We start from the raw sequence: 20,850 nt of genomic DNA, 5'->3' as shown, positions 1-20,850 counted from the left end.
ATAGTATGCTCTCCTTTGATAACCACATAGCCAAAATGGTCAGGAAATCCTTCTGTGTGGCACACCTGATCACAAAGGGTTTTTCCTCCAGATCCAAGGCAGTGATTGTGCCCCTTTACTCCTCACTCATTAGGCCCATAATAGAGTACAATGCCCCATTTGGGATGTACCTCACTAGACACCTGCAACTAGAAAGACCACAGAAGTACCTCACTAAGAGGATTAAGGGCCTTAAACAATTACCCTATGAAGCACGACTAAAAAAGCTCCAGCTCTTCTCAGCCGCTTACAGTCTGCTCAGAGGTGACCTATGCCTGACCTATAGGGCCATGTCAAACCCTGAACTAATGGACATGCTTCACCTCAAAAAAACGAGTTCCCTCAGAACCACTCGTTCTAGCGACTTAAACCTATGTACAACAATAAACAGGACATGCTGGAGGGATAGATTCCTGTCCCAGCGACTCCCCTCACTCTGGAATAGAATCCCAATCCATATTCGACAGAGCTCCTCTCTGACCCTCTTCAAGAGAAATCTTGATGAGTGGATGGGTAATCTTAAGTTCTACCCTGGGATCACTTCAGGAGCCCTGTTGACAGAGGCCCAGGTTACTAATCTAATGGGGAGGCGAAAGCCATCACTCTGTGGCTAGGCTTATAAATGCCCATGGGCAGATAGCCTAGTACTTACCTATAAAGTAGTGCTCCTCTAACCAATGCAGGCTTCACAATGGTTAGGTCAGAGGCCGTTTCTCTCTTAGTAGTGGCCTGTTTCCAGTCAATTAAGATCGGATATAACCTCTTGTGGTAGTTTGGTACTCTTGTTGTCTCCAGACAACTTACCGCTCATATTCTGTTATTCCCACTTGCTGGGTCCCCCACCTTTTGTTCCCCACCTTGCCTCCATGGACATTTATATGCTACATGGCCCCACTGGCTGCATTTAAAACATTTAACCCCATATCCTGGCTGTGTACCTGAACTAGTGACTTCCCCCATTACTGATGGACTCTGCTGGGGCAGTTTAGGCTGCCCACCATGGGTTCCCTTATACCCATGTGCAGCACTGGGTATCCCTTTCCTGTGCAGTGATGCCCTGTTTGCTAGGTATAGGTCTCCTTTTTCCCCAACTCATCTGTGGTGTTGCATTCCCTATCTGCCAACCAAATTCTCATGTCTTCAGGCAAAGTGCTAAAGGCTTGTTCCCTCACCAAAAGGTCTGCCAACTTTTTAAAAGTGGTGACCTGACACCCACTCACTCACCTATGAAAATAAGTGCTTAACTCAGCCATATAATCACATACACTTTCATCTGCCCTGCATCTAGCTCACAAAACCTTTTACTAAAAGCTTCAGGTGTTAACTTAAAGCATTCCGATAAACAGTTTTAACTGTATTATAACTTAAGATATCAGTATCAGACAATTTAGAAACAGCAGTTAGAGCTTTACCATGGAATAAGGGGAGGGGTCAGGAACTCTACCCAAAGCTCTCGGTCAACATTATACTGTTCGCATTCTCATTCAAATATATTAATAAAACTATCAAAATTATCACCTTCTTGGTACTGAAGAAAAAGTTTACGGACCTTTATTGCTGCTGGGGTACAGTTACTCCCTTCCCCATTACCTCCCTGACCTTGGTGAACAGTCAGCATTTCATTTTCATGTTGCCTCTGACTCTTTTTCTTCAGCTTCCAGACATCACAGTCCTTCTTCCAGACATCACAGTCCCTCTTCTGATTCTAATTTCATCTTTTTCTTCAGACTCCAAATGCCACAGTCTCTGCTGATGCTAGTTCCAACCTTTTGGCCTCCATACAGATGGATTTTTAAGTCCACTGAGGAAAAGCTGAACTGTTCATTTTTTGACAGCTGTACATCCTCATTTTTTGACAGCTGTACATCCTCAAGATTGTCTTTCTGCTTGCTGGTTTTTGAGCTGTGAATAAGACTGCAATAATTTCCCCTTTAGTTACGTTGTCATGCACCAGTCCTTTGGCTTGGCACATCTCCGCCAACTGGTTCCTTGTGTGCTTGCGATAATCCTCTGCTGACATCCTTGCCTGCTCTCCCTGACTAAGCTAAAAAATAAATATAATTATTGTGATATGAAACTCTGAATGCCTACCATGTGGTTGCTTGACAGTATACACACATTCTTTAGTGACCACTGCTTACAGGCTACAAGAGTTCATTATCCAAACTACTGAATCCCAATATGCGATGTGGTGATCCCACCACTGCAGTACCAAGCAATATGTGATGTGGATATCCCACCACTGCCAACCAATATGTGACAACCCTCCATCTCTGGGCCAGTAATCAAGGAGCCTCAGTCCTCACCACTTACAACAGTGGGTGACATTCACTGGGGGAATAACAGGTACATGCACAGTATTTCCAGATGCATCTCTGCATCAAGTGCAATTCCCCTTAAGAGCAAACAGAGACCACAGTCAGTTCAGGGTTGGTTTCTCCCTCTGTCTCCAGATCCCCAATAAGACTCCCCACTGGCACAGCTACAGAGTTGAGAACTCAGCTGAGTGTTCAAGCCAAGGCCTCTAGTAACCTCTCTGTCCAACCAGTGCTTCATGTCCCTACCCAAATAGGTGACACATGCCCTCAGATTTGACTCACACACACACACACACACACACACACACACACACACACACACACACACACACACACACACACACACGCACGTGAGAAAGGCCGGTACATGTATACTAACTATGCCCCCTTCTGCCAAGACTACACGGTAGTTATGCCTGCCAGCAGACATTCCTGACAGCTACCTTAAGGCTCTTCCAAGGGTACCCAATATACTGAGTGAAATTAATATTAATACAAATGGTAGTTTGACCAAGAGCAAGGCTATTACGAGTGGCGCACACAGTGCCACCAAATAAATATGCAAGTATTCTCAAAGCTTAAATATTTCTATAAAGATGAGCCACAATGAAAGGTTTAAATATATTTAACAATAAATAAAGAAGAAAAAAGTATGTATTCACAGTAACAGAGTTCAAATCGCAGGAAATATTTAAAATGACATTGAACAACAGGCTCAGACAAATAAAGAAAAACAATATCTAAACTAAGCTACACTATATTCCTTGACTGAATCAAAGAGAATTATACTGTTTCCTAATAACTTAATTAATAGAGCAAGGCAGATTATGTGGTGAATGGTTCTTCTTGCAGGACCAAGACAGAATACAGAATGCTCTGTCTTCTCAAAATAATATCTAAAATATTACTTCAGAAGTGATGTCATTCTACAAGCTATCTCAGGTCATCTGACTTCTAGTTCCAATGCAAACCCCCATTGCTGAAAGCTGGCAGGACTTGGCACATACCTGTAAAAATACACACACAAGGGCTTTTGTTCAGATCTGTGGTAGGTGCTGGAAGTCATAAAACAATTGAATTGCGAAAGAGGGATCTTTGAGGAGTCAGAAAACATATGCCTACTGCAGAGAGGAACTTACTATTCTGCTCACACATTGATAGCGTGTCTTTAAATTTGGGGCCAAATAAAGAACTTCCATCAAATTGTGCAGTGATGAAGGAGGAGTTGAAAGGCTCCGTGAAACTACACAGGTGCATCCAAGCATGTCCCCGAATGGAAATGCCTGAACCTGCTGCCCTTGAGGTACCTTCAGCTATATGTGAAATGAGCCTCCTGGATGAATGTGAAATGGAATGTACGGTAGCAAACTGTAAGGCAATAGAGGTCTCTGCCTCAGAAATAATGATCCTGGAGAGGGAACTGGAGAGTTCTTTAATCAAATCCCTCCAAAGTCTAGTTAAGTGTGCCAAATAATTCAGCAACCTAAGTGCGCAAGTCACTGAAGCATATACTTCCTTCCTAAATCTGTTCAGCACTCTAGACTGCCCATTAGGGGGGTGAACAGGGGAACTTTGTTCTGCAAGTTCTTTTTTTGTGACCACTGCCATGACCATGACATCTACTGGTACTCCTTTACTCCACAATTCCTTACCTTTAGGTGGTGCCAGGATCTTGTCTGGTCCCTTAGAGATCAGCTCAACAGAGTTTGGTTCCCTTCATACCCGCTTAGAGATCAAATTAATGAGCTCAGTGGCAGGCAGAGTCACTCAGGAGGCAGATGGGCCTGACCAAAAGCCTTCAAGGAATGCCAATTCCTCTTGGGAAGGGTCATCAGTACACCAACCACCCCCTCTGCTTTAGGATCTCCAGAATGACTCCAAAGGAGACATCATCAGGTGATCTGGGGGACCCTTACTCTCATCAAAATCAGTATATTTCACAACTGACTCTTGAGGACAGTCTAAGTGCCTCCCTCTTGTACTTTTTCTTCCTAAGGACTTCTTCGGTGGGATGTTCTGGAGAAGTATCTGAAGATACGAGTATACCCTGCTGGGTAGTCTGGAGACTTTGGGCTGGCTGTCCCTGTGGAGTAGAATACTGAGGTTCAAGGCACAAAGACATACAATACTGGGAAGAAGGATCGGGGAAGGTCCTCTAGAAGCAGAAAAAAACTCTCTCCACTACCTCAAAAGCAGAATGCCCAGGACAGAAGGAGCCCAATGGTACAGAGAAGACTTGTTTCTGGACAGTCAGATCCATCTGATCCAAAGGCAGCCAACCACAGGCAGAAGTCAGAGCAGATCTGTCCAACGCCAAGGCCCCGAGGAGCAGAGATGGCTCCAACAACTTTGAAGTAGACTCCAACACCTCCAATCTGGCAATGACACTATGGCTCTTAGTGTCATCCGGCTCCAACACACTTGGCGCCAGTCCACTCAAACAAGGTATCACAGTGCAAGATACCATGACCTTCGGATCTGACACAAATCATTCCAAAAGTTTCAGATCAAAGAGCTCCAAAACCAAAGACTGGATCAGAGAAGGAGCCAAAATAGGTGGAGTAGTACTGGTAAAGGTCTCCAGACCCAATGGGGCAGGAGCCGGGAGAACTTCATCTGTATTTGTGCAAAGAGAAATCTCATCATCATTCTGTCCACATCTGCTTCTGTCAGACTCCTGGAAGAATAAACAGCAGCAGCAGCTGAGAGGCTCCTGGAATGGTCGTGTCTCTCAGGGAAAGGCGATGGAAAACAGGAAGGGATGAGATCTAAAGATAATGCATACAAGGTCCAAGGAAGCTTCTTCGGCTCTGCATGTGTTGGTTCAGATGTACATAGGATATCACAAGTTGCCAGATCCAAGGGTTTAGCCTTTGGATCTGACTAATTCGGATCGATCATTTAGATAACATGAGAGGTGGCTCACCAGTAGTATCTGAGCTTAGAGTACAGGATCCAGAAAGGTTTGGACTCTTTATGGTCTCCTTTTTCTCCATTTTTTGAGCTCCAGATATAGAGTCAGACAAGATCGTTGGTAGCAAACCTTTCAAAATAAGTTTATTTTTATGGTCTACCAAGGCTCGTTTGGTTAAATTCCTTACATATGTTGCAAGACTCTTGAGCCAGGCCTAAACAGTACACACAAGAATCATGTGCATCTGAAAGAAGCATTTTGTAGCCACAGGCCTTACACTTTTTAAATCGTGATGGTTTTTCAGCTATTCTGGTGAAAAAGGCAGCACTAACAAGAGAAAGGAAAACATTTTTTTTATTTAAAGGCAAGAAAGTCAAAAATTACCAACAATGGTAACTGAAGAAGCTACCACAAGGGAATAGATCAAGAGAAAAAAAAAAGAGAGGATAAAAGGGAAAAGAACACCAACAACAGTAATGCTAAAATACACTGACAAGTGAAGGAAGGATAAGGGAGGAATATATAATAGAATATAACTAGAAAGGAGAGATACAAGTGTAAATATAATACTTTACTCACAAAAACAACATTAAAGCTTGAGAGCCAACAGCAACCACATTCATATGCAAAGGCGGCAAAACCCAAGATCTGAGGTATTGTAGGGGACTACAGCATTATGGGTTAACGGAGGAGCAAGTTTTCAGTATCCATGAGCTATAAAACATAGCACAGTCAGATCGGAGGGTCTGATCTGTACCCACTTGTTGAGGAATGAATGAAAATTGACATTACCAGATTGATCTTTCTGAGCTACGATACAGAATCGAAATCCCCTAGACATAGTAAGGCCTTGCTTAGTCTAATGGTAGCTACCAAAAAGCAACTACTAGAAAATGGAAATCAAAGTCTAAACAAACTGTACTAGAAGTAGTGAATATAGTAACAAGAGATAAAACAACTGGAATTGGGATCTTTAGAAAAGGGTAGGAGCACATTACATAAAAAATGAGAATTGTGGGAATAGTAAATTCAGGGGAAGAATGAGGTTTAAAAGAAGGTAGGATATGAAAGAGCTATGTAATGTTTGACTGACAATGACTGGGAAGATTATAAAAGTGATGTATAAGGTTTGCAACTGAAATCTTATCAGTATGGTTTGTGATGTATAATCCTTCCAACTAAGATCATCTCAATATGGTTTGTTTTCATTTATATAAAATGTACGATTGCCTATGTCATAAGTGATGATTTAATAAAAATATTTCTTGTTTAACAAAAAAAAACTCCTGGTGATAGTAATATAGCCAGCCTTTACAGGGATAACTCCTATCATATCTCTGCATTTACAGGGGAAATTACTGATTAACTGATTCCATTATATTTCCTTTCTCTTCCAGTTTCCTAATTTCTTGTGCAAGGGATTCAAACAGTGGCGACCTATTCTTCAACAACATATTTGTGTGTGCGCTGACACTCCTACCTGGATTTCAAACATTTTTTTTAACACCTTTACTGAATTATCACTTATGAGATAGGCAAACCTACACTTATATATATATATATATATATATATACAAAAAACCTTGTAGAACCCAGCAGCAGCCCAACGATAACGCCAGTTCAACTTCCACAAGAAAAACCAATAGCAACTATTCAGTTTTCAAAAATAAGACATACAACAGCCCAAGTCGCTAGTTCCATAAAATCACGTACTCACAGGCATAAATAATCCAGCGTGTTTAATACAAAAACAAACAGAACGTAAGCGCTTTCACGATGGGTTCTACGAGGTTTTTTGTATACATACTTGGGCTGTTCGTGAGTTTTTTGCATATATATATATAAAGAAAACAAATCATACTAACATGTTCACAGTTACACATCGCAGATATGCTTCTGTATAACTGTCAATCCAACATTACATAAATTGCTCAATTCCTGCCTTCCCTTAAATTTCATTCCTCCTCCCAACATTATTCTGCATGTATTATTCCCGTAATTTCCAATGTTTCTATGAAATTTGCTCCTATGATTTTCTAAAGATCCCACTTCTAGTTCTTTTATCTATATTACAATATTCACTATTTCAAATACAGTTGGTTTAGACTATGATTTCCACTTTCTGGTGATTGCTTTTTTTGGCAGCCACCAGAATGAAACTTAAAAAAGGACTTACTATGTCTATGCAGTTCAGATCCTGTAACCCAGCTCAAAAAAATTTCCTTAGTTACACCCATTTGCTCACCCAGTATTTCTGACAGTACTCTGTAGGAAAGAAGTCTGTCAATTCAATACATATCTAAAATTTAAATTCCCAGTTACATCTTTTTTCCTCATCACACCTCCAACATTTGGCATATACCTAAGGAAAAATTCTTTGGATTCTACTGGATTGATAAAAAATATCTATGCAAACACAAAGCATAAAATCTTAAATCTTTTAGACACTGCATATCGGGAGCCATACTTATGTCCTCCCACTGTTTTCTTCTGAATTGTTAATCCACTCTCTCTTACCAATCTTTTCTAACCTCCTACAATTGATTCCTACAGTTATCATGCAATATTTTATATACCCTACTAATTCTCTCTTTTTTAACAGCAGCTTCTGTTCTACAGTCAACTAAAAACTCTACCAGAACAAGTCTTTCACATAGGATTCCCCCATCCATTTCTCTGTTATACTCTCATATCAATCCCTAATAAGGAAATCAGTCTCTAGCCAGCCATCTAAACGTCTTCTTGGCCTCTAGCCAGCCGTCTAAATGTCTTCTTGGCCTCTTCCCATTCCATTACCTTTCCCCTCTCTAGTTATTTGTTCCTAATACCTTTGCTAGTTTTCTCCAGTAAACTCCAGACCTCTTGTCTATTCTGTGTACTCCTAATTGCAATCATTCCAATTGAAAGAATCTCCTTTCTCCATTCTAGTGTTGGCTTACTTCTTAGAATACTTTCTGCTGCTTTATGAATATAATATTCTGTACTGTTACTGTTATTCTAATTAAGGATCTGTATCTAAAATCCCACTCTCTCCTTATTTCTTTGACCGCCCCCCAGCTTCACCACCATCCCATCCCACTCTGAATTATATCCTTCTGCTTGCGTTATGAGCCTCAACTGTGTAACTCTTAAATATCCCTTCAAATCAGGTAAAAAAAACTTGCTCTACTGGAAGGATCACCTTATCCCACTTGGTCCTTACCCTCTTCCCCTCCCAGATAAAATCCATCTCTGTATTACCTACTATCCACAACTTCTCTTCTGGAGCTACTGTGTAGCTCTAAAATACCCCTTCAAATCAGGTAATCCTAAACCACCTTGTCCTACTGGAAGGATCAACTTATTCCACTTGGTTCTTACTGTCTTCCCCTCTCAGATAAAATCTTTTAACTCTATTACATACTATCCACAACTTCTCCTTTGGTTGATAAAAATATGTCTGACCTGTGTATAAAACTTAACAGACTAAAAAAATTTTCACTGTTTGTATCTTCCTATCCATAAATGAAAGCTTTCTCAGATTTTTCTTTATCTTTTGCTTAGTTTATTCCCACATATCATTCGCTGCCATAACAGAACCCCCTACAACCCATAGTCCTAAAAAATACTTAATTTTATCATGTTCCCATAAATGTGGGATTGCACAGTTTACAGCTATAGCGCTGGTTTTAGCTTCATTAAATTTTGGATCCCAAAAAAGACTTGAAATGGTCTCAGAATGCTCCACAACACTGACATGTCCATTACTCATTTTGTCAAGTACAAAATGATCTACATCTGAATATAAAACCAACTTTTATATCCTTAAATTTCTGAGGCCAGAGGCTCTAAGTATAATGCAAGTAACACAGGGGAAACAGGACACCTGGATTTCAAACATTTTGTTCCAAACTGCTTTGAATAAAGTAGTCAATTAATATTTGAAAATACTCTTTTGAAGTTGAATAGATTACATCGGAAGGGTTCGTTGTACTGTCATTGATCGTTTTACATCTGCAAATAATATACTTGCCTTCTGTAAAAATGTATTGTTATAAACTGTTTCCACATACTCCAATGTATAAACTGTGTAAAGGTGTGCTATAATTTGAACTTGCACAATTGACATAACAGTGAAAAACTTGTCCTAATATAACAAATACAGAAACGAATGGGACTGTAGATGAGAGTTACTTACTGATTTCATTAGCAACCTGATCTAGCTTGTCCTGGGATCTACTGATCAGTACAATGTTCAACCCACGATGTGCCAGCTGCAAAAAATTTAAATTAAAATACCAAGATTTAATGCTATGCAGTACATCAAAACATGGTCAAAAACATGAAATAAATCCAAGTAAATTTAGCTTTGCTACCAATTAAATGCTGCTTGTAATTTAAGTATGCTTCAGTCGAGTTATCAATCAATTACATTAAACTTTAATAGAAAGAAAACAATGTCAAACCTACCTATTATTGACAGGCTCAGTTCTACAAAGCTGCTAATATTAGGGAAATTCACAGCTACAAGATTCATCATAGCCAGAGCTTTTAATTCTTCTTTATTGGTCAGTTTGCCTTACTTTTCCACACTTCTTTGCTGGCATCCAGGCAAAGCTCTAATATTCTCACTTTATGATGGGAAGCTAGGTTGACAAATGAAATTTTCTCAAGTCCATCAGCTACCATCAACATGCATTTGGGATGATTTCCAAATAATTTAAATAAAAAGCTGGACCACAATGATGTATCCATTGAAAAACCCCTATGCTAAGCAGCAGCAGTGGTCTGTGAAGGGCCAGTATTACTTATGGTTAGTGTTCTGTGGGGGTCTATTTTCTGCACAGGTCTCCGGAATTTTAAGATGGCAAATGACTAATACTGGATAAGGAGGGCAAACAGAAAGTTACAGTGGAGTACTGGGTGAAACAGCAGCTCTGGTAAAGTATCGGCTGCATCTAGAACAGAAGATACTGTTAAAAAAAAAAAAAAGGATAGTGCGTCCCAGGCAGGTGTGAGCCTAGCATTGAACAGCATTCTACCTTCTGTAAGGAAGATGTCGCAATATGAAAAAATGATAATAGATTTCAACAACTGGCTTAGTTTTTGGCGTCATTCTAAGGGGGTGCAATACTTGTCAGCTTGGATGGATACAGTTGACAGACCATGCTGCTTCACCAGGGATGGTTTGCCATGTCTCAATGACAAGAGAGAATGTAAATGTTTGTGCAATTATGAAGACATGGTTTCAAGCAGAGAGTACCCTGGCAATGCTTTGCTATAGTGCCTTCCACCCATTTAGACTAGCCACTGCACAGGAATGGACAAAAGGTGGAGGTGTCTCAATATTCCTTATCGATTCTTTGTCCTCCTTGTACTTGCTCTAGCAAACCGTATTCACACTGTACTCCTTAGTGTAATATTATCTAAACCTTTTATTTGGCTTATGCTAATTACTGTTGTTCTCATATTTTGGAAATTGTACTTAACTGTTATTTTACCTATGCACTGTACTGCTGTGCACAAAATTTTGACTTACTGTATTTCTGTAACCCTACTTTAATATTCTGTAAATATCATAACTACTTGTATTATTTTTGGAGCTTTTCTCTTCAGGTCTCCACTGAAAATGGGCCCCTGGCTCAGTTGGACTAACCCGGTTAACAAATGTCAATAAATAATAAATAAATAAATAAAATAAATATTCATCAAAAACAGTCACACCTCGACAGGTCATACATTACAACACACTAGCTTCTCCATGTCCAAACCACCATAAGCAAAGTCCCATATAATATTAGGGCAGGCTATAGGTCCCCTTCTATGACCCAGAACACCCATACTACATATGTAAATGAAGTACAGTCACTCTGCACTGAACCCAACACTATACTCCTGGGTGACTTCAACAACCCCACTATAAAATGAAAAACACATACAACTTCCAACAAGCAGGCCCAGAGTTTCCTGTACTTTGTCAACACTAATGCTCTGAATCAGCTAGTCTGTACACCCATTAGAGGTGCATACATCCTCGACTCGATGCTCTCAAACATTGGGGATCATTGCACCCATTCATATACAACTTCCTGATTTGTTAGATCAGACCATAAAGCTGCATCTTGTGAAATTAAATTAAAACCTGTGACCCCATCTAACCCTTGGACATTCAGAAATCATTCCAAAGCAAACCTCCTACTACTGACCAATACCCTGGCAAAATGTCAAGCCCCCCACCCACAACAAACTGCATGAACTCAGCTGCCTATCCAGAATTGCTCACAGAGACCCTAAATGATAGGATAAATGGCTGCACTGAAGCAGTTGTACCTACCCAAAATAAGTACAGAACTAACTAGAGAACAAGCCACCCAAGTGTAATCCTGATATCAACAAGTTAAACAAAAGGAAGAAAACCATGGCCAAAATGAGGAAATGCAATACTCAGCAAGGCAAGAAACTCATCGTCAAGATAAATAAGCAATTCAGTGGTCTTATCAAATCTGCCAAAGACAAATCTGAGGTAATGATAGCCTTGAAGGCAAAGGGAAATCAAAAGGCCTTTTTCAGCTAGGTCCAGAACCTCAAAGATAATGCACAACAGTATGCAGACCTAATTTTAAATGTAACACCTACATGGAGCAGGAGGATATAGTAAACCTACTGGCGGATGAACCTAGCTCCAGTTTCACCCAATTTCCCTCGCAGGCATCTCTCACAAGACATCCTTGACCATAACCCCTCTGGCTAACACCAGTAATCATGTCCTTGATGCGCTCTACTAGGCAAAAAACACTGCATCTACAAGTCCAGAAACTATCCCAGGATGCCTCCTGCAAAGTAAGGCACATAACCTATCAAGCCCTTTAAAACCACTGTTCCACTTTAACCTCCCAACTGGATTCATGCCTAGAAAATGGAGGACTGCTATAGTTATCTCTCTGCAAAAGGACAAACCACCTACTGACCAGTGTACAGCCCCATAAGCCTGACTAGTCTTGTGTGTAAAGCCATGGCAAGAATTACCATGGATATTATTACAATTAAAGACAGAAATCCTTCAGACACTGGATAAAAGCATTTTGGTTTCATCAAAGGCAGATCATGCCTAATCAACCTGGGGGACTTTCAAGAAAGTGACGAACTATGGACAGAACAAAATGGTACACTGCCTATCTTGACCTGATCAAAGCTTTCAACAATATTCTCCATTCGGGCATTGCTGGCAGACTCACAAAACTAGGACTAAACCCCCATATCACCCATTGGATTAATCAAATGGCTCACTGACAGTCAGGACAGGGGACTCTACCTCCGCAAAAGGTCAGTCACTAGCAGAGTCCCTCAGGGGCTAGATGCTGGGGCCTGACGTCTATGTTTTGAAAGTCAAAGCTAATGTAAAAGGTTTCTGGTTGACCAAGTTTGCAGATAACTGCAAGTCTGGCACAATCACAGAATTTCGCAAGGAAAGCAATATCCTGCAAGAGGGATTATCACAAACTAATAACTGGTACCAGAGCTGGTCTATAAACTAAATACCAAAAAATGCATAACAGTATCGTTTGAAAAGTCAGACACCCTGGAGAGTTACCACAGACAATACACTCCTAAGAGTAGACAAGCGGTTAGGGACTTGGAAATATATGTGGACAGTGATTTGGCCTTTGACCATCATGCGTCTACTGTTGTAAGGAAACCATTCTACATTGCACAATTTATACAGGAGGGTATGGCATCCGGATCCAGTGATTTCATTGTCCTGCTGTACTCAGCTCTCATTAGGCCACTGAGGAGTACAACACCCACTTCAGAATGTACCTGACCAGGCATATGCAACAATTGGAACACCCAAAGAAGTTGCTCACAAAAAGAATAGAAGGCATTAAACACTAGGAATATGCAGACCATCTAAATCCTTATGTCTATACTCAGTCTCCTACATTCTGAAAATGATCTGTTCCTGGCTTGCAAAATATCAAATCCAGTACTGATAGGCTTGTTGCACATTCATAAATCCAACAGCATTAGAAATATCCAAAAAATCTAAACCTTGTGTGCAATATAAAACAGAACATGTTGGAGGGACAGGGACATGTCTCAGACTACTCTCCTACTCTGGAACAAGTTTCCCATCTAAGTGAAGCAAAGTTCATCCCTTCTTCTTTCTGCTTTTCCCGGTTAGGGGTCGCCACAGTGGATCACCTGTCCGTTCATGACTGGCAGTAGAGTTTTACGGTATCAAGTTGCCAGCCCAGCACCCAACCTTCCACAGGAGGCACGCAATCACGCCTGGGGTCAATCTGGAGTGTCCAATCCACCATTGTCTTTGGGATGTGGGAGGAAACTGGAGCACCCAGAGAAAACCCATGTGACCACTCCGATATCCTGAAAAAGACAAATCGGTTAAGCACTTCTATAGCATGATACTCAATCTTAAGTGTTAAGCACCCCCTGCTTAACTTTGAGAACGAAGGCGGAAAATTCTGAGTCACCCCTTGAATTAGCTTTCCTTTCTCAGCACATTTTAATAGGACGTCCACAGCAAATGGTCCAATAACTACCACCCTGTCAAGCGTGTCTGTCAGATCTCACACTAGACAGTCAAATCTGCCAGTACTGACCAGTAAAAGACAGCAATGATTTCTTTCTTTCTGCTATCTGTGTCAGTAATGAGTCCCAGACTTCCCCATAAACTTAGAAAGTTGCTAGAATAACAGGATTTGTGTTCGCCTGCATTTTATAAAGGATAGAAAGTCTGAAACTCAAACTATTTGGTGACTTCAGTCCTAAGTGATTTTTCAGAAAGTCAGATTCTATGAGGAAATAAACATATCAGGGAAAAATTTAGACAGTTGAAAGGCATGGAAGGGGAGTGTAAACATAAGAGACTGAGTTACTATCTTTCTTTGTCTTTCTGACAGTGCTCACCAAGTGCTTTATGGCTCTGAAAACTGGCAACACTCTTAATATTTTTTTCTGTAAGTAGTACTACATGGAACAGATAAAGCTCCATGCCCTACAAAGAATTATGATCCCTTACTCTATCCAAATGCAACCAGAACCAATGGATGGGGAAATGGAACTTTACCCATGGACTGGCACCTATGTCTCTGCTGAGCAGAGGCAGACTATAAATGATCTGCCACCAAAACCAAACAAGATGACCCAGGGCAATTTATCCAGTCATTTACAAATGGGAAGACATGACTAGACTTAAAAAAAGGTCTCCTAGGGCTGTTAGCCTGGTAATCACCTATGATAACTAATATAGAATATAAACATTTCTAAGATAAGAAAAAACAAAGGAGGTTACAAAAGACTGAAAAACAATTTACAAAGGAACACTTTGAACACATCTGTAGGGCTCCCAAGTGCTACAACATCCAGAAGTAGAGGACTTCTGCATGTGCATGCCTGCACAGATATTTATATATCTCACACAAAGTTTAAGAGGACTTCTCCTCAACTACACTGCAAATTCTAGAAATGCAACAAGGGAAAAGAAAAGCAATTGGGAATGTGTTTTTAGGAATGTGACAAGTTGGCAGAGTTTAAAAATTCCCTCCCTACTTTAACTGAAATGCTGGGGGAACAAATGACAGTAACTAAGGAAATGATTCCTTTCAGCTGGGATAGGATCCGAATTGCTTTCGCATAGTAATAGTGCTGGTGGCTTAAAATTTAAAAAAAAAAAAAAAAAAAAAATTAGAAATGGAAACCAAAATTTATGCCAGTTGTGAGAGAAATTCTGAATATTGTTTGGGAGGTAACAGAAAGTACAATTATGTTAGGAAATTAACATAAGTGTAGATGCTAGAATAGTTTCCATTACTGAAGTGAGGACTTCTTGGGACATCCTGATTGTAGGTTGCCCACAATCAACCAGTCTTCCAGATCTTTACCTTTTCCCTAATGTTCAGACTGAGGAAGCCTTCTGACAGACGTAAAGAAATGAGTGGTATAAAGGATGTGTTGGTCAAAACAATCTTCAGACGCCCTGGTAAATAGCAGTGGGTGTATACCCTCATCACCAGAGCTCAGTGGACCATGTGGAACCCTCAATCACTGGCCCAAGCCGTTTCCATCCTAATACAGCATGAAGACAGACAACAAATTAGGGATGGGGGTCCTATCTCAATGCCATGGCTAGCCTAAAGTAGTGAAACAGGATGGACAGAGCTTGGCCAAGCAACGGTAAACCTACTAGACCATCTACAGTTATAGTAAGCTCCTAAGATAACTGCATTACTTTCAAAATATCATTTACTATTGCAATCTTCACTTCTTGGGATGATTCCTAAAGCAGTGAGGTACTGGGAAGGAGGATTACTTGTTTGGAAATAATACCCTGCAGGAGTGGGGAGGGGAAAACCTGCCATAGCGCTAGATGCAGGTCTTAAGTTATATGTTTGAAAAGGCGTGTGCAGAAGACCATGCAGCTGCTTCAAGAATGGTCTGGGTGGTGACTCCCCCTAAGGAAGGCATTACTCGCAACTGCAAATCTGTTGGAATGCACCCTATACAACATCGTCTGGGGCTTGTTTACCATGATGCTGGTAACAAACAGCAACGTGATGCCCTAATCATTTGGAAAGGGTTTGCTTGTTGACATGTCTATCCTCTTTCCTCTTTTGCAAATGAGACTAATAACTGATCTGCTTTTCTCATGTCTTTACTTATGTGTAGAGAATCTCATGTTTCTATTCACATCACAAGCTAAATCATCGTTGAATCCTCTGGGGGTCTTGAACCTGACAACCCTAGGCTTCTCTCTGCTATTCATTTTTTAAACTTTTGTTTTCCCTTAGCCAGATCTGGCAGATTCATGTAGGGGAGTGGAAGGGCAGTCTTAGCAAGAAATTTCTATTATACTGAGGCAAAAAGTTTCAAAAAAATTCATCTGACTGCACCCTTTCCCTCTAGTTTCTTGTATAATGCATGTGCTGGGGTCTGAACAGCAGATACTTAAACAGGCATTGAGGAGCTCACTCTTAACATTGTCTGGCAAAGGCATGACCTTCAGATAGGCATGTCACATGACAACCAGCCCCATACGTGCCACCCTTCATGCTACATCCACAGCTTCACGGCTCCATTTCTTAAACTGTTCAACAACTCATGCAACTCATTTCAGATCTTTACCCTCAGTCCCCTCTTCTACCTTATTCCTCATTTGCTCCAAATGTATTTACTGAAAGTATGAGATACTGGCAGTTTAAAGCCCTTAAAGAAAGGGTAACATCAGTATACAAAATCTATCAAGGGCTCTGCTCTCTTTCTCATGTGTAATATGGTGCTTGGGAGGGGCCAAGACTACTCCCTTGCTGGGTTCCAATAACACCACATCAGGATCAGCAAGTAGGTTCCCATATTCATGCAGAAATACATACATATATTTCAGGGATGAGCAAAACTGCCCTTCTAGACTGTCAATACACAATCATTCCCATAAGTGTCTATGCCTTTCTTAAAAATACGTAAACTAGTGCTTGCTTTAATGTAATCTAGTAATCTATTCCCTGCATCAGCTCCTCTTCAAAGAGCCAATGAGGACATCTCTCATTCCAATATAATGTACACAGGCTGCCTGATGATTCCCTACTGCTCTGACAGCTCCAAACATTCCCAGAAGTAGGTATCTAAAAAATGTCCTATATACCCGAATAAGATCTCCTCTTCAGTATCTTTATGAAAAACTGCACAAGTTTAAATATTTTAATCTTATGAATTTTCTCATCCATGAATGCCTTCAGTGTATTTCTGCTATACTCTTTCCAAGTTACCCATGCTAGTTTTCTTGTAAGGTTTTGATATTATTAGTCCAACTGTTTATATGATAGGGAAAAACACAGATCTACCTATATACCCAGGTCCTTGAATTAATCTACAGGGTCCCTAAATTAATCTAGTTTCAATCATTGTGTGCTTTTTTAAATATTTACCCCGGTCTTCCAAAATCTCATGCGCTTAGTGTTTACGTATTTTAAAAACATATTACTCCCCTGTGCCCAAATTGACAGCCTAGTCAGTTTTTGTAGACATACCCAGTCTATAATAAAAGAAACACATTTACCCATGTTCAAGTCATCTGCATACAAACAACAGAACACATCAGATGAAAAAAGATCTGAAAGATACAATTTTATTTAGGACAGGAACAGGGCACAGCCCTATGAGACAATCTGTCCAACTGTGGTATGAAACTTGCCATGTCAGATATCCATCTTATCAAGATTACACTAATAGCCAATTTCATCTGTCCAACTGCTGTATGTTACTTAGTGTCCTATTTGTAAGCCATGAAACTATCCATATTATCAAGATTGCAGTAATACCTAGTTGTTCTATTTTATTGATTGAGTAGGACCCTATCAAGGGCTAAATATAAGTCTATATAAATTGCATCACAGCACACTTTCACTTACAACTGTACTATTATAGAACATCAAATTACAAGTAGTTATAAATCCATTTTCGACATATGCATGCTGATATGGGGCTTCAAGTCCCAACCTTTCCAGTTCTGGCAATAATTTATCCAACATAACCTTCGCCATTATTTGTCCACAACAAGAAAACAAACTTATGTATCTATATGACTCTAGGTTTGTCCAATTCCCTTTTCCCATAAAGATGGGTTTAACAAGTCCATGCCTCCAATCTTGATAAATCTCCCCATACTTAAATGGCATAGTGAATAACAGACATAATGGTACTGTAAAAGTTCATGCTGAAGTATTCTCAGGTCATTATTTCTAATCGTCTCCTTCCTGTGCTTTTTTTAGTTGCAGTTTGCATACTTCTTTTTCAACATAATCTAATTTAATAACAGTATCTAAAGTTACTTGGATGCTACTAGCAAAATTTATCACCCCCCCCCCCCTTTATGCAGCTAAACTCTTCTGTATAATATCTTGCAAATATTAAGATATATTCTCTTGACATCATGTGATTAGATCCTGATGTTAAACATTTTGTTTGGATTTTTTTTTTTTTTTGCATTCAATTTCCTTTTCAAAAGTAGTTCATTCCTTCTGCAGTCTTTCAACTGATCACTCCAATTAATTGTACACAGTGACTGTTTTGCTTCAATACAGTGTTATTAACCTTCGGTATATTGGTTTAGACTCAAGTTTGGCAGACTTATCTAGCAGTAATTTAACCTTTATAAACCCATGATCACTACTTATCAAAAGGTGGTAAAATCTGACACGAGTCGACAATCATTTCCTTAGGAACACAATGTCTCATATGTTCTGTTCCTTGGCAGGGTTGTTTACAATCTGGAGCGATTGTTGTTCGTGACTTCCTCTTTTTTGGAAAAGTTCATTGTTTCTTGTTGTTTACCTCCTGCCATCTGTTTTTCATCCCGTTTGGGAAAGCAGGGATTTGTTTGTTTTACTTCCTAGATGGAAAACAGTATTTGGGAGATTTGTAAGGGATAGCCCAAAAAATCTTGGAAACTTTCTTTATTTCCCTCCCTCATCAAATTGTTCGAGGACCTGGGCCACAGAAAACCACATTATCTAAAGTAAAATTTAACATTTATGACTAATTCCTCAAACAACTTGCAATTATATACCGAGGCATATCACTGTAGCAGTACCAGTGACCCTAAATACAGTATCTGCACAATCGTACGTACTTCCTTAAGGCATGTTTTGATACTTGAGAAATGTTGGGAACAATGGAATTCAGAAGGGCACTACCTTTAGGAGGGAGCACAGTAGATAATTCTCTCAAACTGCACAAAAAAAGAACAAACTTCCACATAAGTCTGACAGTTAAGAATTTAATGTGCCAAAGTGGAAATAAGAGTTGAGTAAGTTGCACTTATCCGCAACAGTTGATGTTTCAACTCCTCAATGTTGCAGTAGCCTTTAGGCTATTTGGGTTGTGTCTTACCGAAAATTCAACAATTGGCCAGCTTCTAAAAGCTCTGGCTCCCTTCCACACATCCACTGTCTGTAGAGTGATCAGCCCAGTGGAGAGGAAATCAGCAGTCAGAATGGAAGACCTTCAGGACTTTCTTGCCTAAAACGTTAGTAGTGTACTCATCCTGAACTACCCAAACAAGAAATGACCACCATATCTACTTCACAATAAAAACTACAGACAATAATAGCAGGGTGGAGGATGGGTGTGGCTATTGCAGCGTGAGGAATTCAAACATCTACTGTTCTGGGTAAGTGCAACTTACACAACTGTAGTATGTTCATCATTCCCATTGCTGCATTAGTTCTTAGGCTATATGAATTAAATGCCAAAATAGATTCAACCTGGGAGAAGAAAGGCTATGGATCCAGGAGCACCTGGAAGCTGTTCCTTGCAAAGCCATTCCTGGATCTAGAAAAAGAATTCAGTTTGTAATGCCTTGTAAAGGTATGTTTAGAGGACCATGCAGCTGTCTCTACAATGTCTCCACAGTCCACCCCTTTGAAATATGCCATCAAAGATGACAAGGCCCTCTTACAGTGAGACTTGATATTATTTGGAACTAGTTTACCATTGTGGGCATAACAAAAGACAATAGCCGAATACAATCATCTAAAAATGGTCTGTTTTGACAAGTGTTGTCACTTTTAGATTTTTTTCTGTCAAGATCACTCCAGAGCTGCGTATGCACATTAACAGTAGGTAGAATCCTTTGCCCTGGTTCTGAGAGCCAGGATAGAACACTGAAAGACTGATGGCCCGATTCAAAGTAAACAGCCTTTGACATGAATGACCGAGTTCTTTTAATGACATCCTATCCCTATGGAAAACCAGAAGGGGTTCATTCACAATGAGAGCTTGCAGCTACTCTTCTTGCATATGTCAGAGCAATGAGAACATTTTCCATGTACTAAACTTTAAATATGCATGATGTGCAGGCTCAGATGGAGATGTGTTTAACTTTTCCAGCACAAAGTTAAGACACCAGGAACGAAAAACTGTTTGCATGGTGGTCTCAGGTGTAACCCTCCTTTTAGAAGTTGTTTTATAAAAACTTTGGAGAATCCAGGAACAAACATGTGGAAATGACTGCAAGATGTACTTTGATACAGTATGAAAGGCCAGAGGCTAGTAACTCAAACATATGAGCACCAGTGATACATAATCCTTGACAGGGTCCTAGTTATTGGCAGGGCAACAGCCACATCTCTTCTACCTGCAAATATAACATTTTCTAGTAGCAGGCTTCTTGCCTCCTTTAGAACCTGCTGAATATCTTCTCAAAAGAGGAGCTTAAAAGGTACTAGAATTGAAGCATTCAGACAGTTAGTTGAAGATGTTCGAGACTGGGGTGTGTCAAACTCTCCCTGTCCTATCCGAGTAGGTCCAGTTTGTGAGGAAGCTTGTGGTAACTGATTTTGTCCAATTCCATAAGAAGGAAGAACTAATGCTGCCTGTGCCAAAAGGGTGGCACCACAATTATTTTGGAGAGTCGTTCTGAATATTCAGAATTACTCGGGATATCAGTGGAAAGTATGGAAATGCACGAAGGAACATTGCCATCGTGGCAATAAAAAATATTTCATTTTCTCAGCTTGCATAAAAGGAGTTCTGGAGCAGAATCTGGTGTCTGATTTGGAAGGAGACAAACCAATCTACTTGCAG

The 20,850-nt window shown here is 40.1% G+C and overlaps 1 protein-coding gene across 1 annotated transcript in view; it reads right to left on the bottom strand.

Annotated features, from left to right (window-relative positions):
- The window catches only part of HSD17B12 (hydroxysteroid 17-beta dehydrogenase 12), a gene marked incomplete in the record, with an annotated part of 1,530,252 nt that overhangs the window by 1,303,458 nt on the left and 205,944 nt on the right, over positions 1-20,850 (bottom strand). Inside the window, 1 exon segment of the mRNA XM_044083399.1 lies at positions 9,449-9,524. Coding sequence (XP_043939334.1) covers positions 9,449-9,524 — 76 coding nt within the window.

This window comes from Protopterus annectens, chromosome 9.part0 (assembly GCF_019279795.1).
Source record: "Protopterus annectens isolate FY-2018-M chromosome 9.part0, PAN1.0, whole genome shotgun sequence".
NCBI classification, from domain to species: domain Eukaryota; kingdom Metazoa; phylum Chordata; order Ceratodontiformes; family Protopteridae; genus Protopterus; species Protopterus annectens.
The sequence above is the reverse complement of the archived record's forward strand: the minus strand, read 5'-3'. Positions and strand labels throughout refer to the sequence as shown.